The 23988-nt window shown below is 37.4% G+C and overlaps 1 protein-coding gene across 1 annotated transcript; it reads right to left on the reverse strand.

Moving 5' to 3' along the window:
- Positions 1 to 14618: 14618 nt before the first annotated feature.
- On the reverse strand, positions 14619 to 21243 carry LOC143434483 (zinc finger protein 431-like). Its single transcript, XM_076913207.1, has 5 exons — positions 21205 to 21243; positions 20117 to 20243; positions 19858 to 19918; positions 18503 to 18552; positions 14619 to 15022 (listed from the first exon to the last, which is right to left on the reverse strand). Exons 1-5 carry the CDS (start codon positions 21241 to 21243, stop codon positions 14997 to 14999), a joined length of 303 nt encoding a protein of 100 aa, XP_076769322.1. The 3' UTR covers positions 14619 to 14996.
- Positions 21244 to 23988: the final 2745 nt, after the last annotated feature.

The following is a 23988-nucleotide window of genomic DNA, read 5'->3' on the forward strand; positions in this document are numbered from 1 at the left end:
ACAGCAGCTTTCCAATTAGATGCTTGCACACATCCTCCCCACTTGCTGCTTACAATAAAGCCTTTCCCTGATAGACATTTGGGTCTCCACCATCACCAAAATAGTCTTGGCTGATGCTGGTGCACTGGGGATGGGGACAAGCTAGCTCAAATAGAATAAAGACCCTGCTGTGAGTTGCATCAGATTGGTTCCTGTGTGTGTCTTTTTGGGGATCACTAACTTTTCCCTGGCACAACATGTTCAATTTCTACTAAGATGGAATAGCAAGTGAAGATATTTCTTTTCAAGGGAAAATAGTTGGACAGAGTTGATGGTAGAGCCTTGCTCCAATATTCAAAATCTATGATTCACAAGAAACACCTGCCAAAGGCTCCAAACAACATTCCTCTGTAACAATGAAATGGTAGCACAGCCTTCACAGCAGCCTGGTCCTGTTACAAAGCCTTCCTCTGGTTTTGGCCCCCCAACAGAAAGCTAACAGCTTTCTGAGCTACTAGATATACTGGCTGGTGTAACACACACAAGTGAGGAGGGTGCTGTCTCCAGAATCCTAATCGATCCAGTAAATATTGTGCTTCTCTTTTTACAGTGGGATTGGCCAGGTGCACTGACTTATCTTTCACCTTGGAATTAATATCTCTGAATACCCTATGGCACTAGATTCCTAAGCATTTCACTAAATTAGAAGAATACTAAATTTTGGTTGGATTTATTTTCAGTTCTCTTGTGCCCTTATGGGTTTTCAATGAGTCCAATTTGGTTGCCACCTCATGTGCCCTAGCTCAGTTCTATATAAAGTGCACTTTAGAGCACAAATATCATATTTTATGGAAGACACAGATGATCAAATCCTTTCTAACTAAGTTAGTGACACAGAAAATGATGAAATACAGATGCACACAGAAAATGATGAGATAGAAAACCCAAAGGCTAAAATAAACTTTATTTCCCCATACAGAGAATTATTTTAATATTTTATTGTTGATTTTACTTGTTTTCCCAATGCTGTTATAGACAGCATTGTATTAATGTTGTTTTAATATTGTATTCATATATTAATATGAAAATATTAATTACAAAGGTATATGTATATATGAATGGATGCATATAATATATTTTTTCATTTTCTTTGGATGAACATATTTGGAAATGAGACTGGGTTTAATTTAGCTTAGGCTAGCCTCAAATTCATTACATAGCTGAGCTATGTCTTGGCCTTATGATCATCTAGCCTTGTCTGTTGGATTCTGAGATCTTAGGCATGGCGACCCCAGGGAGCAGACCCTTGCTTTTCAGCTTCAAGATATAAGAATGGTTACTGGAACAATCCCTTCCTTTCATCTTCTTTGAAGAAAAGGTGTCTGAAAAAACAGTGTGACATTTTAGAGAAAGAACCAGAGCCAGGACTACTGAGTATCCTCTATCATCTTATTTTCCATTCCATTTCAATCACTGGACACAAACCATAACAGCCATTTTGTTGTGGTAAATATTATTTGGGAGTTTCTTACCCCACTTAAATCATAGAGGTACCAAATAAAAGACTCAAAGATTTTGTATTTACAATAAGCAGTAAAGCAGCAGAGTTGGGCAGATATCAACCCCCTATTGCTATCTTGTCTATTTCCCTGTTAATATCTGTGAGATATCATGTGCCCTGTTCAGCCTAAGCTGGTCATACTCCCAGGTGAGACCTATTGGCCATACACTCACACTCCACCTACCCCAAGGTGCCTTCTTTTTTCTCCCCCTTCTCTCTCCTTCATGATCTCTTCACCAGACACTCAGTCTGGGACCTGAAGCATCATCTACCTTTCTTCTCCCCAGCTCCAGGCTTTGGCATCTTTATTAACAATCATGGAAGGAAGGAAAGAAACATAGAAATGATGAAATTACAGTCCCAAAAATTATTGTAGAAAGTTGAACCAGGCTTTATGGCCATGTATCCAGAGTCTACGATCCTGTATTGGAGCACATCAAATATTTTTACTTTTTCTCTCAGGCTGAACATTTCAAACCAAGAAAATAATAGTCTTTTTAAACAGGGCCACTTCATGATTCCCAGATTTTCTATCTTGGTTGAACTAGTGTAACTAGTGTAAATTGATTTAACATAAGTTCAGGTTTTTTTTAACCAGATACTTTTCTTTTTTGGTTTTTTGAGACAGGGTTTCTCTGTAAAGCCCTGGCTGTCCTCAAATTCACTCTGTAGACCAGGCTGGCCTGGAACTCAGAAATCTGCCTGTCTCTGCCTCCCAAGTGCTGGAGTTAAAGGCCTGCACCACCACTGCCCAGCCTTTATCCAGATTCTTGATTGCTTAGTGTGCAGACACAAGAAATTACCAATCAGGACATTTGTTGATCGTCTAAAATTAATTACTTCACAACTCATTGCTAATATCAATCACTGCCAATTCAGGGAAGCTTTTACCCTCTATTTTCATCTTTTTTTTGTGCTGTGACTAAACCTGCTTCAAAGTTGGTCATAGGACTTGATTCTTGCACAGGTCCCTTCCTCTTCATTTTAAGACCCAAGAAATGCCAGAGAGGTTGGAGGAAAATCACTCAGTGTTTTATTTTTGTTTTTCACTGACCAGTCAAGGACCAGTCTGGAAGAGTTGCAAGACACTCTTTTTTCATCACTGAAAAGCAGAGAAAGGATTGATGCTCAAAACAATTCTCAATCACATACAAAGAGGCAGGCCTCAGCTACAAACAACATTCCTATGAACAAAAATAAATAATCAGCAGGAGTTGAAAAAAATGGAAAGAAATTCTTAATGACTTGGGATTGAAGGGGAATAAAAACAAAAAGGAGAATATAGCAGTGTTGCATTTGAAATCAATAAATGACTTTTAAAACAAATGCACATAGAATGAATTAGGCAGTCTTCCTTCTGTTTCCATTTTGTGAAACAGTCCAAGGTGGTCTTAGCTCTTCTTTAAAAGTCTGGTAGAATGCTGCACTAAAACTACCCAGCCCTTGCCTTTTTTTTTTTTTTTTTTTTTTTTTTTTTTTGGATAAGAGGTTTATAATATCTGCTTTGATTTCCTTAGGGTTTATACTACAGTTTAGATAATTTACCTGATCTTGATTTAATTGGGGTTTATAGCATCTGTCTAGATAATTATCCATTTTTTCTGGCTACATATTTCATTTAGATTTTCCAGTTTATAGAAAGAACTAATGATTTTTACAACTTTCCTGAGTTTCTCTTGTTATGTCTCCCGTTTCCTTTCTGATTTTGTTAATTTGGATATTGTCTCTGTGTCCTCTGGTTAGTCTGGTGAAGTGTTTTTCTATCTTGCTGATTTTGTCAAAGAAACAATCCTTGGTTTTCATGTGTCTCTGTACTGTTCCCTTTGTTTCTAATTGGTTCATTTCTACCATGAGTTTGATTATTTCCTACTGTCTACATCTCTTAGGTGTGTTTGCTTCTTTTTGTTTTAAAGTTTTCTGGTGTGCTGTTAAGTTGCTTGTGTAGGATCTCTCTGGTATGTTTATGAGGGCACTTAGTGTTATGAATTTTTGTCTTACCACTGCTTTCATTGTGCCTCATAAGTTTGAGTATACTGTGTCTTCATTCTCATTGTATTCTAGAAAGTCTTTTATTTCTTTATGTCTTCTCTGAGTAAGTTATCATTGTGTAGAAAGTTGTTCAGTATGTGGCTTTCTGATGTTTTTGTTATTATTGAAGACTAGATTAGTCTGTAGTGATTTGATAGGATGCACGAGAAAAATTTTGGTCTTCTTGAATCTGTTGAGACTTGATTTGTGACAGATTATATGGTCAATTTTGGAGAAGATACCATGAGGTGCTGAGGAGAATATGTATATACACATACATACATATATACATATAATTGTATGTCTCCCTTTTCATTTCTGACTTTGGTAATTAGGATATTGTCTCTGTTCTTTCATTAGTTTGGCTAAAAGTTTATGTATCTTGTGGATTTTCTCTCTCCCTCCCTCTCTGTCTATATATATATATATATATATATATATATATATATATATATATATATTATTGTAGGGTAAAAAGTTCCATTTGGAAGAGTCAGAATAAGGACTTAAGGAGGTGAAGAGGATGGCAACCCCATAGGAAGAACAAAAGTATCAACTAACCTGGACACTTCAGGGCTTCCAGAATCTAAGTCAAAAACCAAGAAGCATATAGGGGATGGTTCATGGCCCCAGGCATGTGTGCAGCAGAGGACTGCCTTGTTAGCTCAAAATGGGAGAGGATGCACTTAACCCAGTAGAAACTTGATGCCCCAAGGAAAAGGGAAGCTGGTGGAGGTGAGGTCCTGGTGGTTGGGTGGGTGGGAGAGAAACCTCTCAGAGACAGTAGGGAAGAATATGGGAGAAGACCTCAAGGAAGAGGGACCAGGAAAAGGGGCAACTTTGGAATGTAAAAAATTTTTAAATTTTTGATTAAAAAGGGAAAAAAGAAACATAATTGAAAAAATATACATCTACACTGAGTTTGAAAAAGAGCAGATAGATGGTTTCCTGGCAGAGAAAGTGGCATCAATTCATTACTCTTTGACCAGGTTGCTATGTGCAATGTTAGCTTCTGTGATCTGTAACATGACACACACAGCTACAGCCAATGGCCTGTGTCTAAATCATCTGACCTGATTAACACTGAAAGTGCATTGGACACATTTCCAAAGTTGGAAATCAATATTCCTTGGATTATGCTAAAGTTCCCAAATTATATACCTATCAATCTAGTTTGTCTTCATTCACCTGATGTAATAAATACATGCTGACAAATTAGAAAATTATTACCCTGTCACCATCAGGTCTTTTTTGTGTGTGTAATGGTGATTCCAGTGTTAGTGATTGGAAGCGATGTTATTAAAACCATCATCTCAACAAAAGTAATTTATTTAAAAAGTGGTTCACTTGTCTCCCTGTCCAATTTAAGGAGAAAAAACAACCATGGCATTAATCAAACATTGGGTTAAATGTAAGCTGAATACTTCATGGAATTTATCATGGAGCCTATGGTGGGTCTCACCATAGATTTCATTGTGTGGACACAAACTAGTGTATATCAAGTACATTGACATAAAATGGACCTTTTCACTTCCGGAAGTGATAGCCACATTTCATTCCATGATGTTGGTACTTGATTATATAATAAGGACTAACATTTATAACCCTCTGGTTGATGAGTGTGAGCCCATTTATATTGCCAAAGAAGGTCTTAAATATTTTAACATAGCTGATGTACTAGAAAAAGGCTTTGAAACCATCTATGTGAAGATAATAGAGGCCCTTAAAGTGAAAATGACTAAATCACTTAAAGAAATCCAGGAAAACACAAACAATTGGAGGAAATCAATAAATACCTCAAAGACAGCCAGAAAAACATAAACAAAAAAGTGGAGAAAACCAGCCAATCTTATAAATAAAGCCAAGAAAAACAAACCAAGAGTAGAAGGAAACAAAACTGTTGAATACCTAAAAGTGGAAATAGAAAAAATAACAAAAACACAAACTGAGGGAATAATGGAAACAAAACCTTAGGAGTGCAAAGAGGAACTACAGAGGAAAGATTCACAAACAGAATACAGAGATGGAAGACAAATCTCAAGCCTTGAAGATACAATAGAAGGGATAGAAATATCACACAAAGAAAATCTTAAATATAAAACTTCCTGACATAAAATACCTAGAAAATCCAGGACATTATGAAAGGATAAAACATAAGGATACTATGGCTAGAGGAAGAAGAATATTAGATCAAATTCTCAGAAAATATTGATGACAAAATCTTAGAAGAAAAATTTCCTAACATAAGGAGGGAAGTGGCTATCACAGTAAAAGAATCATCAAAACACCAAACAGAATGGACCATAAAATTAACTCTCTTTTGTTTATAATAATCAAAACATCTAGTACAAAGAAAGAATACTAAAAGCTACAAAGGTCAAAAGCCAAGAAACATATAAATGAAGATCTATTAAAACTGCAGATGACCTCTTACTGGATTCTGTAAATATAAGAAGGCCTTGGACATATATGCTGCAGAAGCTACAGATGCTCAGATTATTATATGTAGAAAAAAGCTGTCCAGGCAGTGGTGGTGCAGGCCTTTAATCCCAGCACTCGGGAGGCAGAGGCAGGCGGATTTCTGAGTTCGAGGCCAGCCTGGTCTATGGAGTGAGTTCCAGGACAACCAGGGCTACACAGAGAAACCCTGTCTCAAAAAACCAAAAAAAAAACCAAAAAAAAAACAAAAAACAAAACAAAACAAACAAACAAACAAACAAAACCCTTATATTTAATACACTTATATTCTAAGATTTCAATACCCTATTCTCACCAGTGGACAAATTCTTCAGACACCCCCACACACAAAATAGAAATATTCCAGCTAACTGACAACTTGAACATGAATCTAGCTGATACTTAGAGAATATTCTACTGAAATATAGGAGAATATGCCTTCTGCTCAGCACCTCATGAAACTTACTTGTAAACTGAACACATATTCAGACACATTGCCAACCTCAATACATACAAAAAAAGGAGATAACACCATGAATCCCATTAGACCACCATGGATTACAGCTGGATAGCAACAAAACCAGAAAGAACACAAAGCTTACAAACTCATGGAAGCTGAACACTTCACCATGAATGATAAATAGCTTAGGACAAACATAGAGAAAAAAATTAGAGACTTTCTAGAATTCAATGCAAATGAATATGCAACATGCAGAATCTTATGGAACACAAAGAAAATGAGTGTGGTGATAAGAAGAAAGTTCATAGCACAAAATGCCTACATGAAAAATTTGGAGAGCTCTAATTCTGGCAATTCAACAGCACACTTTAAATTCTAGAACAGAAACAAGTGAGCAATGAAAAAAAGGATTAGACATCAGTAAATTATCAAGTTGGGGGCTGAAATCAACAAAATAGAAAGAGAAGAATGCAAAGAGTTAATGAAACATGGAGTTGCTCCTTTGAGCCTTTTATTAGATAAGATAGTCAAACCCTTATTAAAAGATGGAGAATATACAAATTAATGAAATCTAAAATGAAAATGGGGACAAAATAAAAGACAATGAAGAAATCTAAAGAATGGTAATGACATAGTTTTAAAAAGCCTCAACTCCCTCTAACTGGAATTACTAAAAATAATGGAAAATTTCCTCAATAGGTTCCTCTTACCAAAGTTAAATCAAACTAAGTAAACAACTTAAACTGCCTAAACACCTAGAAAAAGAGAAGTCATTACAAGTCTGCCAACAAATAGAGACCAGGGCCTTGAGTTTTAGGGTAGAATTCTACCAGACTTCCAAAGAGGAGTTCATGAGAATACTCCTCAAAGTATTCAACAATATAGAAAAAGAAGAAACCTTAGCTGATTTTACTTTTATGAACCATGGTTACTCAAATATCCAATCACTACAAAGACTCAGTAACAAAAGAGAATTGTAGACCATTTTTTCCTTAAAACCAAATATGTAAAATTATTTTTTTTTTTTTTTTTTTTTTTTTTTTTTTTTTTGGTTTTTCGAGATAGGGTTTCTCTGTGTAGTCCAGGCTATCCTGGAACTCACTCTGTAGACCAGGCTGGCCTCGAACTCAGAAATCCACTTGCCTCTGCCTCCCAAGTGCTGGGATTAAAGGCATTCGCCACCACCATTTAAGCATGTAAAAATACTTAATGAAAAAAAAAACTAATAAAATAAAATATAAACCACATCAAAAGATCATTCACCATGATCAATGAGGTGGCTTCATTCAAGAGGTGCAGGGATGGCTCAACATAATGTGATTAAAGTATAAGAAAAAAGGTGTAATCTCTTAGATGATGAAAAATTCTTTGACAACATTTAACTCCAATGTGTGATAAAGTTCTTGGAGTGATTAAGGATACAAGGGACATACCTAAACATAATAATGTCACTTTACAGCAAGCCAATAACCAACATTAAATGGAGAGTAATTCTAATTAATTTTACTAAATCACAAAAAAGACATGATGGTCTATTCTCTCTATATCTATTTGTTATACCATCTAAAAGTTTAGCTAGAGCAAAAAAACTGAAAGATAGAAGCTAATGTAAATTAGAAAGGAGAAAATACAATTATCTTTATGTGCAGATGATATGATAGTAAGCACAAGTGAACTAAAACTTCCCAAAGGCAGTTCCCTGAGCTGGTAAACACTTTCAGCAAAGTTGTTGGATACACAATTAACTAAAAAAGAAAAAGAAAAACAAGTGGCCTTCATATGTACAAATGAGTTTGCAAGTGCAAACCAAATAGAGAGACATCATAAAGTTTGAAATGATTGTTGACACGTCACATTTTTTTCTACATAATAAATAACCTCAAGTAACTCAATGTCAATGTGTTGGGTAAGATCATACAAATTATTTGTCATCACAGGTTACTTTTGCTATTATTGAAGGTGCTCAAAGACTATTGTAATATACAGTCTTTAATAGATTGATTACTTACTAAAGAGTTTAGTCTTCTATAAAGATATCAGAAAGTACAAGACTTTAACACATTGACCATGTTTATGGTGTTTCTCTGCATTATGACTTTTTCTCATGCTTTCTAGGACGACTGCCACATGTAAAGGCTTTACCACATTGCTTATTCATAGCATTTCTCTCCAGAATGTATTCTTTTTTGTTCATAAATACATTTGTTGTATTTATTTTTGGATTTCAGTTACAAGATTTCTCTCCAATATGTGTTCTGCTATGTATTTGAAGATGACTGTGATATCTAAATGTAGGAAGAAGCAAAAAGAAACTTGTTCTAAGGACTGCCTTTTGTAACCATCCTGCATTTAATCATAAATTGAAACTTAGTTCAAGTCCTAGGTTATAAGCGACCAGAGTACTTAACAATCTCTGGCCAGCTTTCGTTATATATGTTTGTTCCCGCAAAACACAATGACTGCTCCTAATCATAATTTCTGTTATTTATGTTTTCTCTTCACAATAAAATGCTTGTTCCTAACCACAAAAAAATGGGTGCAATAGGCTAGACCATAAAACCTACATTCTGTATCATTTGACATAAAGTAACAACTGAAGAAAATACTGATTGGAAAAAAAAACAACGTAGCTGTAACTTGACACTGATGTGTGTGGTTTTCAAGTTAAGAATCTATATTATGTTCAGGCTCAGGGTGGGGGTGTGGTGGGGTGATGCACCTAAGCTTCTGAGTATATTTTTGTGGTCTTGATTAATCAGTACTGAACTGGCTACAAAAATTCTTATCATTCTTACACTGTCCTGGTGTTTGAATGGTGTTGGCTATTAGTGGACCCCATAACATAAAGGCACTACCAAATTGCTAACATTCATAGAGTTTCTTTCCAGTATGTACAGGATCATAATGATGAAGACTATAGAGATGTGCAGAGGCTTCAATATACTAAATATATTTAGAAGGTTTCTCTCTAGTACATTATTATTTTTTGATAACAAAGACTACAGAATTGTGCAAAGGCATGACCATATTAAGTGCACTCACAGGGTGTCTGTCTTAGCGTTTCCATTGCTATGAAGAGACCTCATAAATAAAGAAACTCTAATAAAAACAAATATTTAATTGCAGCTGGCTTACAGTTTCAGAGATTTAATCTATTTTCATCATAGCAGGAAGCATGGCAGGTATGCTGGTGAAGAAGCCGACAGTTCTGCTTCTTGAACCAAAGGCAGCCAGGAAGAAACTGTCTTACAGGTAGCTAGTAGGAGGGTCCATTCAGCACTGGGTGGAACTTCAAAGCCCACCCCCATACTGATGCACTTCCTCCAACAAGGCCACATCTCCTAATACTGCCACTCCCCGAGCCAAGCATATTTATACTACCACATATCACTGCCTGGCCTCTTTATGCTTGTTTAAACACATGAATGTATGGGGACCATATTTTAAAATGGCATAATTCAAAATGCATGAGGTTAGAATTTTAAAAAATGCTTGTAATGGCCCACTCTGTTCGGCAAGTCAGGGTTCAGCAAGAGAGAGAGTGGGGGGAAGAATGGGAAGAGATGTGAAGAATAGAGACAAGCCAGAGGATCTGTAGTCAAGTCTCCTTTACTGTCTCCCACAGACTATATTCATACCTCCTACTGACCACTACCTACACACCACTATTACAAGGAAATCCTGGGTATTTATAAGCACAAGCAGGAGAACACAGGTGAAAACATTTTACCATATGAACCATGCAGCTAGGGTCACTAAACAACAAAACAAGCTATGTGAGATAAACAAGATATTTATCAGAGTGTGCTTCAGCTGTTGTAGGCTGCAGCACAACATCAACAACAACAGGGAGTGGCAATCTGCAGCATCTGTGGGCTGTTGAAAAACAAGTCTCTCATCAGGATATATGGTTCCAGATGGCTGCAAAGTTGATAGCTGCTTTCTAGCTGCTTTCTGCTTAAAGTAGGCTCCCAACAGGTCCCCCTTTTTAATTTTTTTTCAAAAGGGAAGGCTGGGAAAACTTACGGAAACCGTGCCTGTCCTAGGTTGAAACAAAGGACCCCAGCCTCCCTTTCCTGTCCTTGGATACTCGACAGCCATTGGTTGAGCTCCTGTCTTAGGATGGTGAAGCCTCCCCTTTTTAGGGGCAAGGGTCTTGGTATGTTCTCTTACCCGTCATTGACTATCTGGCTTAGCACGTAAGTTAGGGGTTAATCCTCATCAGTCTTGATGACAGAGGTTTCAGAGTCCCCTACTTCCAGCCTGTAATAGCGGACCTGTATGGGTTTCATTTGAATAGCATCTATCTGTTGTCATACAAAAGCCATCAGTCAGTTGAACCGCATCAACCCAAGAGACAAGAGACTTAGCAATGTCTGAATAGTCAGTATAAAAGCAACACTCTTTTTTAAGGGTAACACACAGAAATACTGAACTGATCATAGCTTTGATCTTAACAAAATAAGTAAGGAAATCCATGTCCCTGCTCAATCAATCTCAACCCCCCCCCCAAAAAAAAAACAACTATAATAACTGTGGTAGTGGGTTTATACAATATATCCCATTAAATCATAAGTCAGGGAATCAAGATCTAATAGAGCCACCCTGGAGATTCAGGTGGTGATGTTTCCTTCAGCACTGATAACTTCTCAGGTCAGGTTTGTTCGTTGATCTGTTCCAGTTTGAAGGCAATTGCGAAACATCTTCAGGTTTCCTTCATATTTCCTACAAAGAAAAAAAATACGCTTCTCAGGGGGTTTCTCCTCCCTGGATTTGTTACTGTTGTCTATTTGTTTAATCAGTCTCTCTGTGCAGCATCTGCAATTTGGGAATATATGTAAACAGAACCTCTTCCCCAGATAAGCACTGGATCTGGCCCATTCCAGGTTCCAGTTAATGGGTCTTTCCAGATGACTGTTGCAAAATTCTTTTTGGTATCAGGATGCCAGAATCTATCTGCAGCAGATTTTCCTTCAGAATCCAAAGTTAGAAAATTTAAAATAAAGAGTGCATGATGAAGGATATTTCTGGGGGATCCCTTGGTAGGGTACCATTCCCTATTCTTAATTTTTTCAAATTGATTTTTCTTTTTTTTTTTTTTTTGTTTTGTTTTGTTTTGTTTTTTTGAGACAGGGTTTCTCTGTGTAGTCTTGGCTGTCCTGGAACTCACTTTGTAGACCAGGCTGGCCTCGAACTCAGAAATCTGCCTGCCTCTGATTTTTTCTTTTTTTTGTTTTGTTTTTCGAGACAGGGTTTCTCTGTGTAGTCCTGGCTGTCCTGGAACTCACTCTGTAGACCAGGCTGGCCTTGAACTCAGAGATCCGCTTGCCTCTGCCTCCCAAGTGATGGGATTAAAGGGATTAAAGGTGTGCGCCACCACCGCCTGGCCAAATTGATTTTTCACTAGCAACTAAGCAACTTGTAATTTTTCAGTGGTTAGGGACCACTGGTCCACCCAGACGGGCGAGTCCCCCTCCCAGGTGATAGGATCCACACAACGCCCTAGGGGTACAGCTGAATCAGTAGCCCCCATCAAAAATATCTCAAACCTCTTCTTTCATTGTTACCATAAACCTCAGTAGGATGAGTAATTCTATCTTCACCTTTTCCTAATCCTTTGTCTGGGGAAAGCTCAGAGTTTACCATTTGAGCCATGATTACTTCATTAGGGCTGCACATAATCAATCCCAACTGAGATAACAGATCTCGGCCCCAGAGATTAATGGGAAGGCCTGAGATGACATAGGGTTGTATATTTCCTGTATTTCCTTCTTTATCCTTCCACGTCAGCACCTTAGAGCTTTGCTGTGGGTTTTGAATTTGGCCAATACCATTTAAGTTGGTTAAGGTTGGGGTCAGAGGCCAGGTGGCAGGCCAATCACTTTGTTTTAGAATAGTCACATCAGCTCCTGTGTCAATCAAGCCTTGGAATGCCTTTCCATCCAGCCATAGTGTCATCATAGGTTTTTGTTTAACTATAGGCTGTACCCAATATGCATCAGAGAAACCAAGCCTTGATCCCCTCTTAGGACTCTTATATTTGTGATTAGTAGGGTACAATGGAAGTAACAATAGTTGAGCTATCCTCTTTCCTGTAGGAATGGTGACTATGTTTCGAATTGCCTGTGCCATTACCTTAATCTCACCCTGATAATCATTATCTATAACTCCAGGAAAAATTTGTAGTCCCTGCATAGTAGTACTGCTTCTTCCCACTATCAGGCCAAACACATTTGGATACAGTGGTCCAAACACTCCAGTGGGTAAGGCCTGAGCTCCCATTTCTGGGGTTAATACTGTGTGGGTGGCAGAACTGAGGTCCAGTCCTGTGCTTCCTGGTGTTGCTCGACTGAGTTCAGAAAGGGATTGGTGTTTGCTGGTATGACACTGACTGCTCCATAAGCCTGTTTTGGCTTGTGTCGGGGTTCAGGGCCTGGAGCTGGCCCCTGTTCCCGTTTCCCTGATTATGGGAAAAAGTGTTACCTTGTGCATCTCTTTTAGACCTACAATGACTAGCCCAATGCCTTCTACGTTTGCAAAGTGGGCAGAGCCCAGGCTGTTTTCTGGGCTGTCTCTGGGTTAACTCATTTTCTGCCTTGCAATCTCTTGCAAAGTGTCTAGGCTTGCCACATTTAAAACATGCCTTTCTGTCTCTATTTGCCAAAAAAATCTCTTACAGATTGTCCTTGCATGGCAGCCGCCATAGCTCAGCCCTGTTGGTAGGAGGGACCTATGTCAGAACAGAGTCTGATATACCCCGTAAGGTCTGTCTTTTTCCTGTAGGGTCTAATGGCCTCTTGGCAGGCAGGATTAGCATTTTCATATGCAAGTTGTTCACATAATCTACACCTGCCTCTGCATTACCAAAAATCCTCCCAGCTGTTGTCATTAATCTATGAACAAAGTCAGAAAATTGCTCATCAGGCCCTTGCCTGACTGCTGTTAAAGATTCACCAGGGTCTCCCTTTGCTGGGAGTTTACACCAAGCCTTCAAATTCAAATTTTGAATTTGAGTGAATAAACCTGGGTCATATTGCATCTGGTTATCATTAGCAGCAAACTGCCCTTCTCCTACTAAGGCATCAAAGGACAAACCATTGTCTGCCTGAATGTTTCTTTTAGCTGTCTCTTTACAATTCTCATGATACTCTGATTTCCAAATAAGATGGTCACCACCACTAAGAACTGCTTTCACTAAAGTATTCCAATCACTAGGAGTCTGTAACAGACTCTAAAATTGCAAGAGTAGAGGGAGCAGTGGCACCATATTGTGATACTGCATTTTAAATTTTCTTAATAATTTAAAAATTAAACCCTGTGTGATGTCTCCAAGCAACCCCTTGAGCATCTCTGGTCTCTGATACAGGAAAAGCCTCGGCCTTTCCCTCCTCTGGCTGATCAGTAGCTGAACTAAAGCTAGATAGGGACTGCCTTTGGACTCCGGGTTGAGGAACACAAGGAGTCAGAGGATTTTCGCAGTTGGCCTCTTGAGACCTCTTCCCTGTCCTTAATTTTTTGTAACTGATTACTTAAGTCTTGATACTCTTTTTCTAACTCTATCAGTTTAAGGATAGAAATTTTGTCCTGTAACTCCTTTCTGGGACCTACAACCACTGTCTCCACTGGGGGAGCACTTGGAGGTGGAGGCACATAGGGAGAAGGCCTTTCAGCGTCATAAGATTTGACTTCCTCTTTCTCTAGGTCAGCACAATCTGGCTCTGACAAATTGTCATCAACCTTTGGTTGTATTTTGGATTCTAACTTACGCTTCTTTTTATTTTGAACATAAAAGACAGCATTCAAGAACAAAAGCAGAAAATTAACACATGTGAGCAGCAAACAACAAAACCAAACCAGAGAGTTGAATTCAGTTTGACTAATTTCTTGTCCCATTTTCCTTACCTTTCTCGAAGCAGCAGATTCATGATCACCTTCTGATTTTTCAATCGACCCTTCTTCCAGGAATGTCCCTCACTGGATCTCTCATTCTTGCTGCCTCATGTAGGGTGCTAAACTGTAACAGCCTGCTCTGTTCTGCAGGTCAGGGTTTAGCAAGAGAGAGAGTGAGGGGAAGAAGGGGAAGAGACTCGAAGAATAGAGACAAGCCAGAGGATCTGTAGTCAAGTCTTCTTTACTGTCTTCCACAGACTATATTCACACCTCCTACTGACCACCACCCACACACCACTATTACAAGGAAATCCTGGGTATTTATAAGCACAAGTAGGAGAACACAGGTGAAAACATTTTACCATGTGAACCATGCAGCTGGGGTCACTAAACAACAAAACAAGCTATGTGAGATAAACAAGATATTTATCAGAGTGTGCTTTAGCTGTTGTAGGCTATTGAAAAACAAGTCTCTCATCAGGGTATATGGCTCCAGATGGCTACAAAGATGATAGCTGCTTTCTAGCCACTTTCTGCTTAAAGTCAGCTCCCAACAAATGCTCATCTTCTATAGCATTCTCAAAATGTTAAGAGTCTCAAGTTTAAAGTCTCTTTTGAGTTTTATCCAATTATATAACTGTAATCCCCTATATCTTCAAAAACAAATAGCATATCATATCCATCCAAATTTACAGGACATACTTCACCATTTCTAAATGCCATTGTGAGGAAATACTGGGCTGAAAGAAGACCAAAAGCCAACAAGGCAATCTCTAAACTCTGAATCTTCATGTCTGATGTCAAGCGTTCTTCAGCTCTCCAACTCCTTCCTGCTTTGCTCACTGCAGCAAAATACTTTCTCTTTGGCTGGTTTTATTCCATGAAACAGTTTTCCAGAGCAGGTACCCCACATCTCTGGAATCTCAAAGTATTAGGGTTTCAAAGGTAACTTCAACATTACAGCTTCTTGTTCCAGTATCTGGGATCCTTACATGATCATCTGTGCTTCTCAAAAAAGATCTGGTCACTTCACCAGCTCTTCCATCTATAGCACTCTAGCTTCCAGCTGACTCCGCTTTACTGCTGATGCTGTTTTTTCTGCTCATCCCATGACATATTGATGACTGACATCTTCAATATGCTGGGTTCTTCTGCTGTAACTAAGATTTACTGAATGGCTTTCATACAGTCCTTTCACAGGGCAAGCCTTAGCTGCTCTGCATGATAGATTCATTTATGCCTCTGAAACCAATATCCTGGGTGATTCTCACACATGATCAACTCCAGGTGCACAGCAAGGTGTAAACTTGGCTGTCTCTGGAACACAGCTTCTTTGTTCTCTCAGAAAACACTTCTGAGATGTCACCTCAGTGATGTTGGTTTCTTCTTCATCACCACTAATTTTCTAACTACAGCCAACCAGCATCAGTTGTCTCAGTTGTCCCTTGTATTCTTTCCTCTAAAAGCAGAGCCACATGGTCAAAGCTGCTGAGTTCCTCTGCTTGCTGGGACTGGAACATGGTCCCTTCTATTACATCATCACCAGCTTTCTATTTTTCAACCACTTCACTGCCTAAGCTCAGCTGTCCTTAAACTTGCTCTGTAGATTAACTTTGAACTCAGAGATCTGCATGGCTCTGTCTTCTGAATGTTGAGTAATATGTGTGTAACACTTTGTTCATATCTAAGCTTTTCATTACCTAAAACATGTTCTGTACCAGGATGACTTGAATCAGAGATCTGCTTGATGCTCATCTCCTGGAATTTAAGGTGTGTACCACCGTGTCTGGACCTAAGCATATCCTATATCCTTTTAGATTTTAAATTGAAAATCGAGTATAGTAATCACAATCCATCAATTGTCAATTTGACACATACTTGTATCTTCTTATGTCCACATAAAAACAATAACCAGTTAATAATAATGCCTAACATTATACAGTTCTCATTCATACAACTTGACATCCATATGTTTAGGTGGATGGAATCTTGCCATAATATCACCATTTCTTTAATAACACTATGTATCTTTGATCACAAGATATACCTTCATTCAACTTCCTGGTGAGATTTTCTCTTTGAAGCTAAGATTTCATATTTTTCCTAAGTTTACTAAGCATGATCAAAACAATCACCATGAGAGTAAACACAGGCCAAAGGCTATGCTTGGCTTTCCTGAGACTTCCTTTGTCAATGCAATTAACAAAGTAAACCTCTTTACCTTCAGATGAGAGCAAAAGACAGCAACATTCTTCAACAAAGCATTATAAAAACTATATACAAAGTTGAAATTACCCTTAGTACATATGTGTTCTACTAGGAGGCCCATGAAGTTCCACTTAATGCATGTACAAATCCAAAGTCTAAAAACCCACATTGCTTCCAACAAAAGCATGGTCAGGCCTACCAATAAAAATACTTAAGCCTGGGGTACCAACTTCTGTCTTAGATAGAATTTCCATTGTTAAAAGAGACATTGTGACCAAGGCAACTGTTTTAAAGGCAAATAGTTAATTCGGTCTGTCTTACACGTTAAGTGTTTAGTTCATGACCAACATAGCAGGAAGAATGTCAGCATGCAGGCAGCCATGAGGATGAAGAAGGAGCTGAGAGTTTTTCATTTTCATGAGAAGGCAGTCAGGAAGAGACTGTCTTCCAGCTGAGTAGTCGGAGAGCCTGTTTTTTACTGGCCGCAGCTCCAGAGACCAACACCCTAGGAGTTCACGTCCTTCAAAACAGTAATATCTACTCCCACAAGGCCAAACATAGTAACATTGTCACTTCTTAGGGACAAGCATATTCAAATCATTACAGTTTATTCCTACTATAAATTCTTTCATGCATTTACATACGATTAGGACATGCAGACACTTTAGCACATTGGTTACTTTCAGAAGGTTTCTCTCTAGTGTGTGTTGATTTTTGTATTCAGAGAATACTGTGGCATGTAAAGGACTTTCCAACTTGAGGACATTCACAACATTTCTGTCCAATTTGTGGTCTTTTATGTCTTTGGAGACTATAGTGATAGGCACAGGCTTCTCTATGTTTGTTACATTCATAAGGTTTCTCTTAAGGGTGTGTTACGTGAAGTATTTGGAGAGTACATTGTCATGCAAAGACTTTACCTCATTCATGGCATTCATGCAGTTTCTCTACAGTATGTATTATTTTATGTATCTCGGGTGATGCCTGTGACATGCAAGGGCTTAACACATTGATGGCACTGAGTCACTCTCTTGAATGTGTTCTATTATGTAGTCACAGATAAAAGTGAGTTGTCAGTTTTTCCACAGTGATTACATTAATGAGGCTTCTCTCCAGAGTGATTTCTTTGTGTGTGTGTGTAAAGAATTATGACATGCAAAGGCTTTACCACATTGTTAATATTCAATCAGGTTTCTCTCTGGTATGTGATCTCTCCTGTCACTGCAGATGACCGTGACTTGCAAATGCTTTACAACACTGATTACATTCATAAGGTTTCTCTCCTGTACCTGTTCTTTTATAATAATGGAGATGCTAAAGTTGTGAAAAGTCTTTATCACATTGACCACATTCATGAGGTTTCTTCCAATATGGGATCTTTTATGTTTTTGAGACTAGTGGGACATGCAAAGGCTTTAGCACATTGATTACATTCATAGTTCTGTGCAGTATGGGTTCTTTTATGTTTCTGGGAAAAATCCTTATGGAATGGCTTTTACCACAATGATCACATTCATTGGTTTCTTTCCAATATGGGTTCTTTTATGGTTTTGGGGACAAAAACCTTGTGAAAAGGCTTTTACTATATTAATTACATTCATAAAGTTTCTCTGCAGTATGTGATCATTTATGTTTTTGGAACCTTTTCACTTATAAATGTTTTTTTCCACATTGATTACATAACTAAGGTTTCTCTCTGGTATGGGTTCTTTTATGATATTGGAGATGACTTTGTTTTATAAAGCCTTTACAACATTGATTACATTCATAAGGTTTCTCTCCAGTATGTGTCCTTTTGTGTCTTTGGAGATCACTGTGATATGAAAAGGCTTTACCACATTGATTACATTCATAAGGTTTCTCTCCTGTATGTGTTCTTTTATGATATTGGAGACTACTGTGACATGAAAAGGCTTTACCACATTGATTACATTCATAAGGTTTCTCTCCAGTATGTGTTCTTTTATGGCTTTGGAGATTACTGTGACATGAAATGTCTTTACCATATTGAATACATTCATAAGGTTTCTCTCCAGTATGTGTTCTTTTATGAGATCGGAGATGACTGTGACATGAAAAGGCTTTACCACATTGGTTACATTCATAAGGTTTCTCTCCAGTATAACTTTTTGCATGCCTGCAAAAATAATGGGCACATGTGAAAGCTTTACCACATTCATTAGCCTGATCAATCATTTTACCAATATGAATAAATTTTACAGTTGGTCTAATAATAAAGAACACTCAGATCTTAAGTTTTTATCACTTTGATGTTCACGGTAGTACTTGCTCACTGTGGGTTGCTTTACCTCTTTGAAATGCCTGTGATGGTAAGAGCATTTATTACATGCCTCACATTACAGAATCCTTTATCTATATGAGATTTCTATATGATGTTTTTAACATGTCATAAGAAATACGGGATAACTCAGAGCATTAAAATACTGATTGCATTCTTGTTTTTTCCTGTAGTGTGCATCACACAACAGCAGCACTGTGAACCAGGATGAACAAAAGAATTTATAAACTTCCAGTACCTATAGAGATTCTCTGCAGTGTAATTTTGGGGATGTTCCCACTAAAGTCAGAAAAACAAGTAATTGCAAACATCTATCATATTCAGAAAGTCTACCAAATGCAGAATACTACATATCTTCTCATTGTTCTGAAATAGATAGAGGAATGTTCCTTTTAGTATCTCTATGCTCACATGGTTTCATCCATTTTGACACTTGATATACCCATTAAAAATGAAGAACAAATGAAAGGTTTTCACAATAAATTCACACACATTGACTTTTTGTTCATTGCAGACATGATTAATGTTTCTCGAGGACAACATTCTTGACTCTCATAAATTGACCTCGCCATAAACTTAAAAGTTTCACTACAAGAATATGAGCATCACCAACTTTATCATGGAGTATTTGCTTATTAGAAAGTTATGGATACATGTTTATCACTATTCAATGTGCAACATCAAAATGTTATGAGACTATACAAATTGGTAGTTCCACAATATAGCTCTAATGAAGATACAAATCAAATAAAGGAATTGCTTAAGGTATTGTTTCCTTCTCTTCTTTCTTACAGAAATGCCTTGAAAATACAAATCAGATAACTGACATTGAGGTACATAGTTTTGGGCGAACATTATAATCATAGCTACAATAAAATGACTGATATTTTATACACTTGCTTTCCTTTAGAGCTTCCAGATCATATTAAACTTTCCTCACAGGCATATTTGTATTAGCTTAAACATTAAAATTACCTTTCATGACTTCTAGAAGTTTGACATTGTTCTTCAATATGATGGTCTTCCAAATTATAGCCTAAAACACGGTGCCAGAAAATAAATGATATGGTATTGGAATTAGGCAAAATTCAAGTTACTCTGAATTTTCAAAGCAATGAACCTGACTTATCCAAATGAATATTACTTGTTCTCTATTGAAATAAGAGATGATCATCAGTAACCAAGAAATATTTTTCCCTTGTTTTGAAAAGCAAAACAAAATTCACAGTCTTACCTATAGCAGTGAGGTTCCAGTAGGTCTCAAGCATCACATCTTTATAGAGATTCTTCTGGGAAGAATCCAGCAAATTCCACTCTTCCACAGTTAAGTTCACATGCACATCATCAAAACTCACTGCTTCCTAAAATATCCCATACATGTGTACAACACAAAGCCTGATACTGACATCACTACAAAGTAAAGGTATGCTCCCTAGACAATATAATCTTATAATTCATGCGATTCCTCCACTTATTTGCTGACACATGAATGATAATATAATCACCATGTCAGTTTAGAAGAAACTTGAAATATTGACACTTGAACCCTTGACACAGTGCTCACCTGTGTCACTTCTGATCCCTTTGAATAGGATGTAGCCTTGCAACACAAATGGCAATTGAGAGATATGGAGGGGGAAACAGATCAACTGTATTGAGCACACATCTGAAAAGCTGTATGAACAATTACTAACTACGAAAGTGATAGGCAAGCTGCATATATTTGCTCATGGTTTTTTTTTTTTGTTTTGTTTTGTTTTGTTTTTTCGAGACAGGGTTTCTCTGTGTAGCCCTGGCTGTCCTGGAACTCACTCTGTAGACCAGGCTGGCCTCGAACTCAGAAATCCACCTTTTGCTCATGTTTTTAATCAACAGGCAGGCTTATCAGCTGGATACATTGAGCTGGATGTCAGCACAGTCTATGCAATGAGTTTCAGGACAGCAAAACTTACATGTTAAGAACCCCACTCTGCTACAAAAATAAACCAGGAAAAAAAAATGATAGAATGATCTCATAGTTCTTTACTGAAGTTCCTGCAAAGAATTATGCATTCACTGCAGTTCTGTATTCATCTTGCATAAACATAAAGTGACAGTTTAAACAGCAACATTAATTAAATTTTACTAAAAGAGAATGCATGTTTAAACAGTTAAAATGGACAGATGAAAATATTAGTAATATGTATGTTTTTTTTTTTTTTTTTTTTTGAGACAGGGTTTCTTTGTATAGCCCTGGCTGTCCTGGAACTCACTCTGTAGACCAGGCTGGCCTCAAACTGAGAAATCTGTCTGCCTCTGCCTTGTTGACACTATCCTCTTCACCTCCTTAAGTCCTTCCTCTGACTTTTCCAGATGAAACATTTCACCATAGATAGATAGATAGATAGATAGATGATAGATAGATAGATAGATAGATAGATAGATAGATAGATAGAAAATCAACAAGATAGATAAACTTTTAGCCAAACTAATGAAAGGACACAGAGACAATGTCCTAATTACCAAAATCAGAAATGAAAAGGGAGACACACAATTATATATATCTTTTCCTCAGCACCTCATGGTATCTTCTCCAAAATTGACCATATAATCTGTCACAAATAGCCTGGCAGTGGTGGTACACTCCTTTAATCACAGTACTCGGGAGGCAGAGGCAGGTGGATTTCTGAGTTCGAGGCCAGCCTGGTCTATAGAGTGAGTTCCAGGACAGCCAAGGATACACAGAGAAACCCTGTCTCGAAAAACAAACAAAAAATTAATTATGCATATATCATAATTAAAACCATAGATATGCTATTCTTATATGAATGAGGACAATGTGTAATATTAATAAAATCTAGTCTAGGAGTAGTAAACTCTTTAAAAGTAACTTATGATCTTAAGGGATAGAGACCACATTGTATACTAGAAATAGGGTAGGGTTCAAAGAGATATCACTGTCCCCAGAACTGTATGTTTACATGTATCATATTTTTAAAAGTAGATGTTAACATTTATTATATCACATTACATATTCCAAGGAGTCAGTCCCATATTATCATTTTATATTTATTCTACCTGTGTGGATATATTGATTAAATATATTTTTTATCCTTTCATATCAATTTTTAAGTTTATTTTCATTAGGAACAAAATGAACTAGAGTCAAGTTAACAAATTTAATTTACTTGTAATTCATTTGCTATTAAGTACATGAAATGAATAACAAACCATGTCTCATGTGTATTTTCTACATGCAATTAATAAAAATTCAATTTTTAATAAGCTATGAATTTGTGTTTATTGGTTGTCTGGGATTCCTGTTTCCAAATTTTCATTGTCAAGTGAGAACTTCACATAGAAATCTTTAATAAGCATATTTTTAGGTTGGGCAGAAATTAAACCAGACATGTCTAGAGCAGAAGAGTACTGAAGCAAATTTTATCTCAGAGGAAAATTAACTGCAGAAATAGCTGACAGTGAGACCCAGCATAGGGTATCATAAATGTTCTGTGCTGGCAGCAGTCTGTCTGGCTCTTGGCAACTCATCCTTTGATTATCTGTCAGGTTCTGTGAATATCAAAGTCTTTGCTTCCTTTTTTAGTATGCTAGTTTTGGAAGCAAATGGCTGGGAAAACTTTTAGGTTCTTTTGAGAAGCCTTTCTCTAAGTAAGAGAGAAGCTATTGAAGAATGAAAAATTATAAAAATAGTTAATAATATATGGGCTTTTCTTTAGACTTTTCTTTAAAGGGCATGGAAAATTTTCTCTGAAACAAATCTAGAGTGTGAGCCAGCCAGATTCAGGAACCTGCTAAACCACAAGAGAATACAAGTCATCTAGGCGGAACTAGGGAACTGATGACCACAATGATAAGGTCAAGGCTACCCAGAAATTGTTAGCTGAAAAGTGAAAGGACAGGACTACCAGGGTGGTAGGACCACATTCTTGAGAAGACTAAAAGTACAGATCCTGATTTACAATGGTTGAGTTTTTTGGGACTTTCCACTATTCTTATGATTGTGTTTCCTTGGTAAGCCCCTCGCCCCTTCCCCACCTCTGGTTTGCTTTAAAAGCTCCCCTCAGACTGGCTGATTTTGTCAATTCAGCTCCTGCATGAGCAAACAAATTGGCTGTAAGCTAGCTGACTATCCCTAATAAAGCTTCTGCTGTTTGCATCCAGAATTGGTGTCTTGAGAGTTATCTGGGTGGCCAGGACATCCTGAGACTTGAGTGAGGGTCTCCCCTCATCAGGGGTCTTCACTATCAGAATATGAATAAAACAAATCATTAAGATATGAAATGAATACCTTGTAGGCCTGATATTTCTTTTTTGTGTAATAGGGATAATATTGAAACAGTGGGACCATGAAGAATAATGATAGCCACCTTAACCTTAACCCTGAGCCTAACCCTATTCTAACCCTCACCTCTTAATTCCCTAACCTCCTAAACCTAATTCTAAAGACCCTTATCCTAATCCTAACCATGACTGTCTTTTTTTTTTTTTTTTTTGAGACAGGGTTTTTCTGTGTAGCCCTGGCTGTCCTGGAACTCACTCTGTAGACCAGGCTGGCCTTGAACTCAGAAATAACCATGACTGTCTAATCCCCTAACCCTAACTCAAACCCTGCTTGCTGTGGGGCATATTTCTTAATTGCAACTTTTGAAGTGAGAAACCCTTTATTGATCTTTTGAGATTTTCAGATCCACCTTTAATCTGGGCTATAGATTCTTTTGACAACCTACATATATAAAGGACATTGGACAGTGTGGTGTTTTGTTTTTTGTACTTGCCCTACTTTTTTACAAAACAAGGTGATTTGTTTGTTTATTTGTGTTTTAAAACTGGTATTAGTAAGTACTTATTTCTTCAGAATTCTGGTATTCACTGAAGATCAGCTCTAATATCCTGCAGCATGAAATCAACCAGCTCTTGTTTTTCTAATTTCCCTTGTCCAACAGCCTTTATTGTGGCATTCTATTAAATAAACAATCTGTATACAAAGATTCATTGTCTCTATGATTTGAGATATGTTAATCTAGAGAACATGTACTAATCCAACTGTGGTTTTCCTTCACTTTGCCATTGATGAAAATGTGCTGGCTAACAGTAGTGCTCAACTGT

The sequence above is a fragment of the Arvicanthis niloticus genome, chromosome 15 (genome assembly GCF_011762505.2).
Source record: "Arvicanthis niloticus isolate mArvNil1 chromosome 15, mArvNil1.pat.X, whole genome shotgun sequence".
Classification (NCBI taxonomy): Eukaryota; Metazoa; Chordata; class Mammalia; order Rodentia; family Muridae; genus Arvicanthis; species Arvicanthis niloticus.

Coding starts and splice junctions, on each gene's coding strand:
- LOC143434483 (XM_076913207.1), bottom strand. CDS start 21,243: ATGTTTCATCTGGAAAAGTCAGAGGAAGGACTTAAGGAG. Junction 18,553..19,857: donor ACTTCTAGAAGTCATGAAAG/GTAATTTTAATG, acceptor TAATCTCCAAAG/CCATAAAAGAACACATACTG. Junction 15,023..18,502: donor TTATGAATGTAATCAATGTG/GTAAAGCCTTTT, acceptor TTGAAGATATAG/GGGATTACAGTTATATAATT.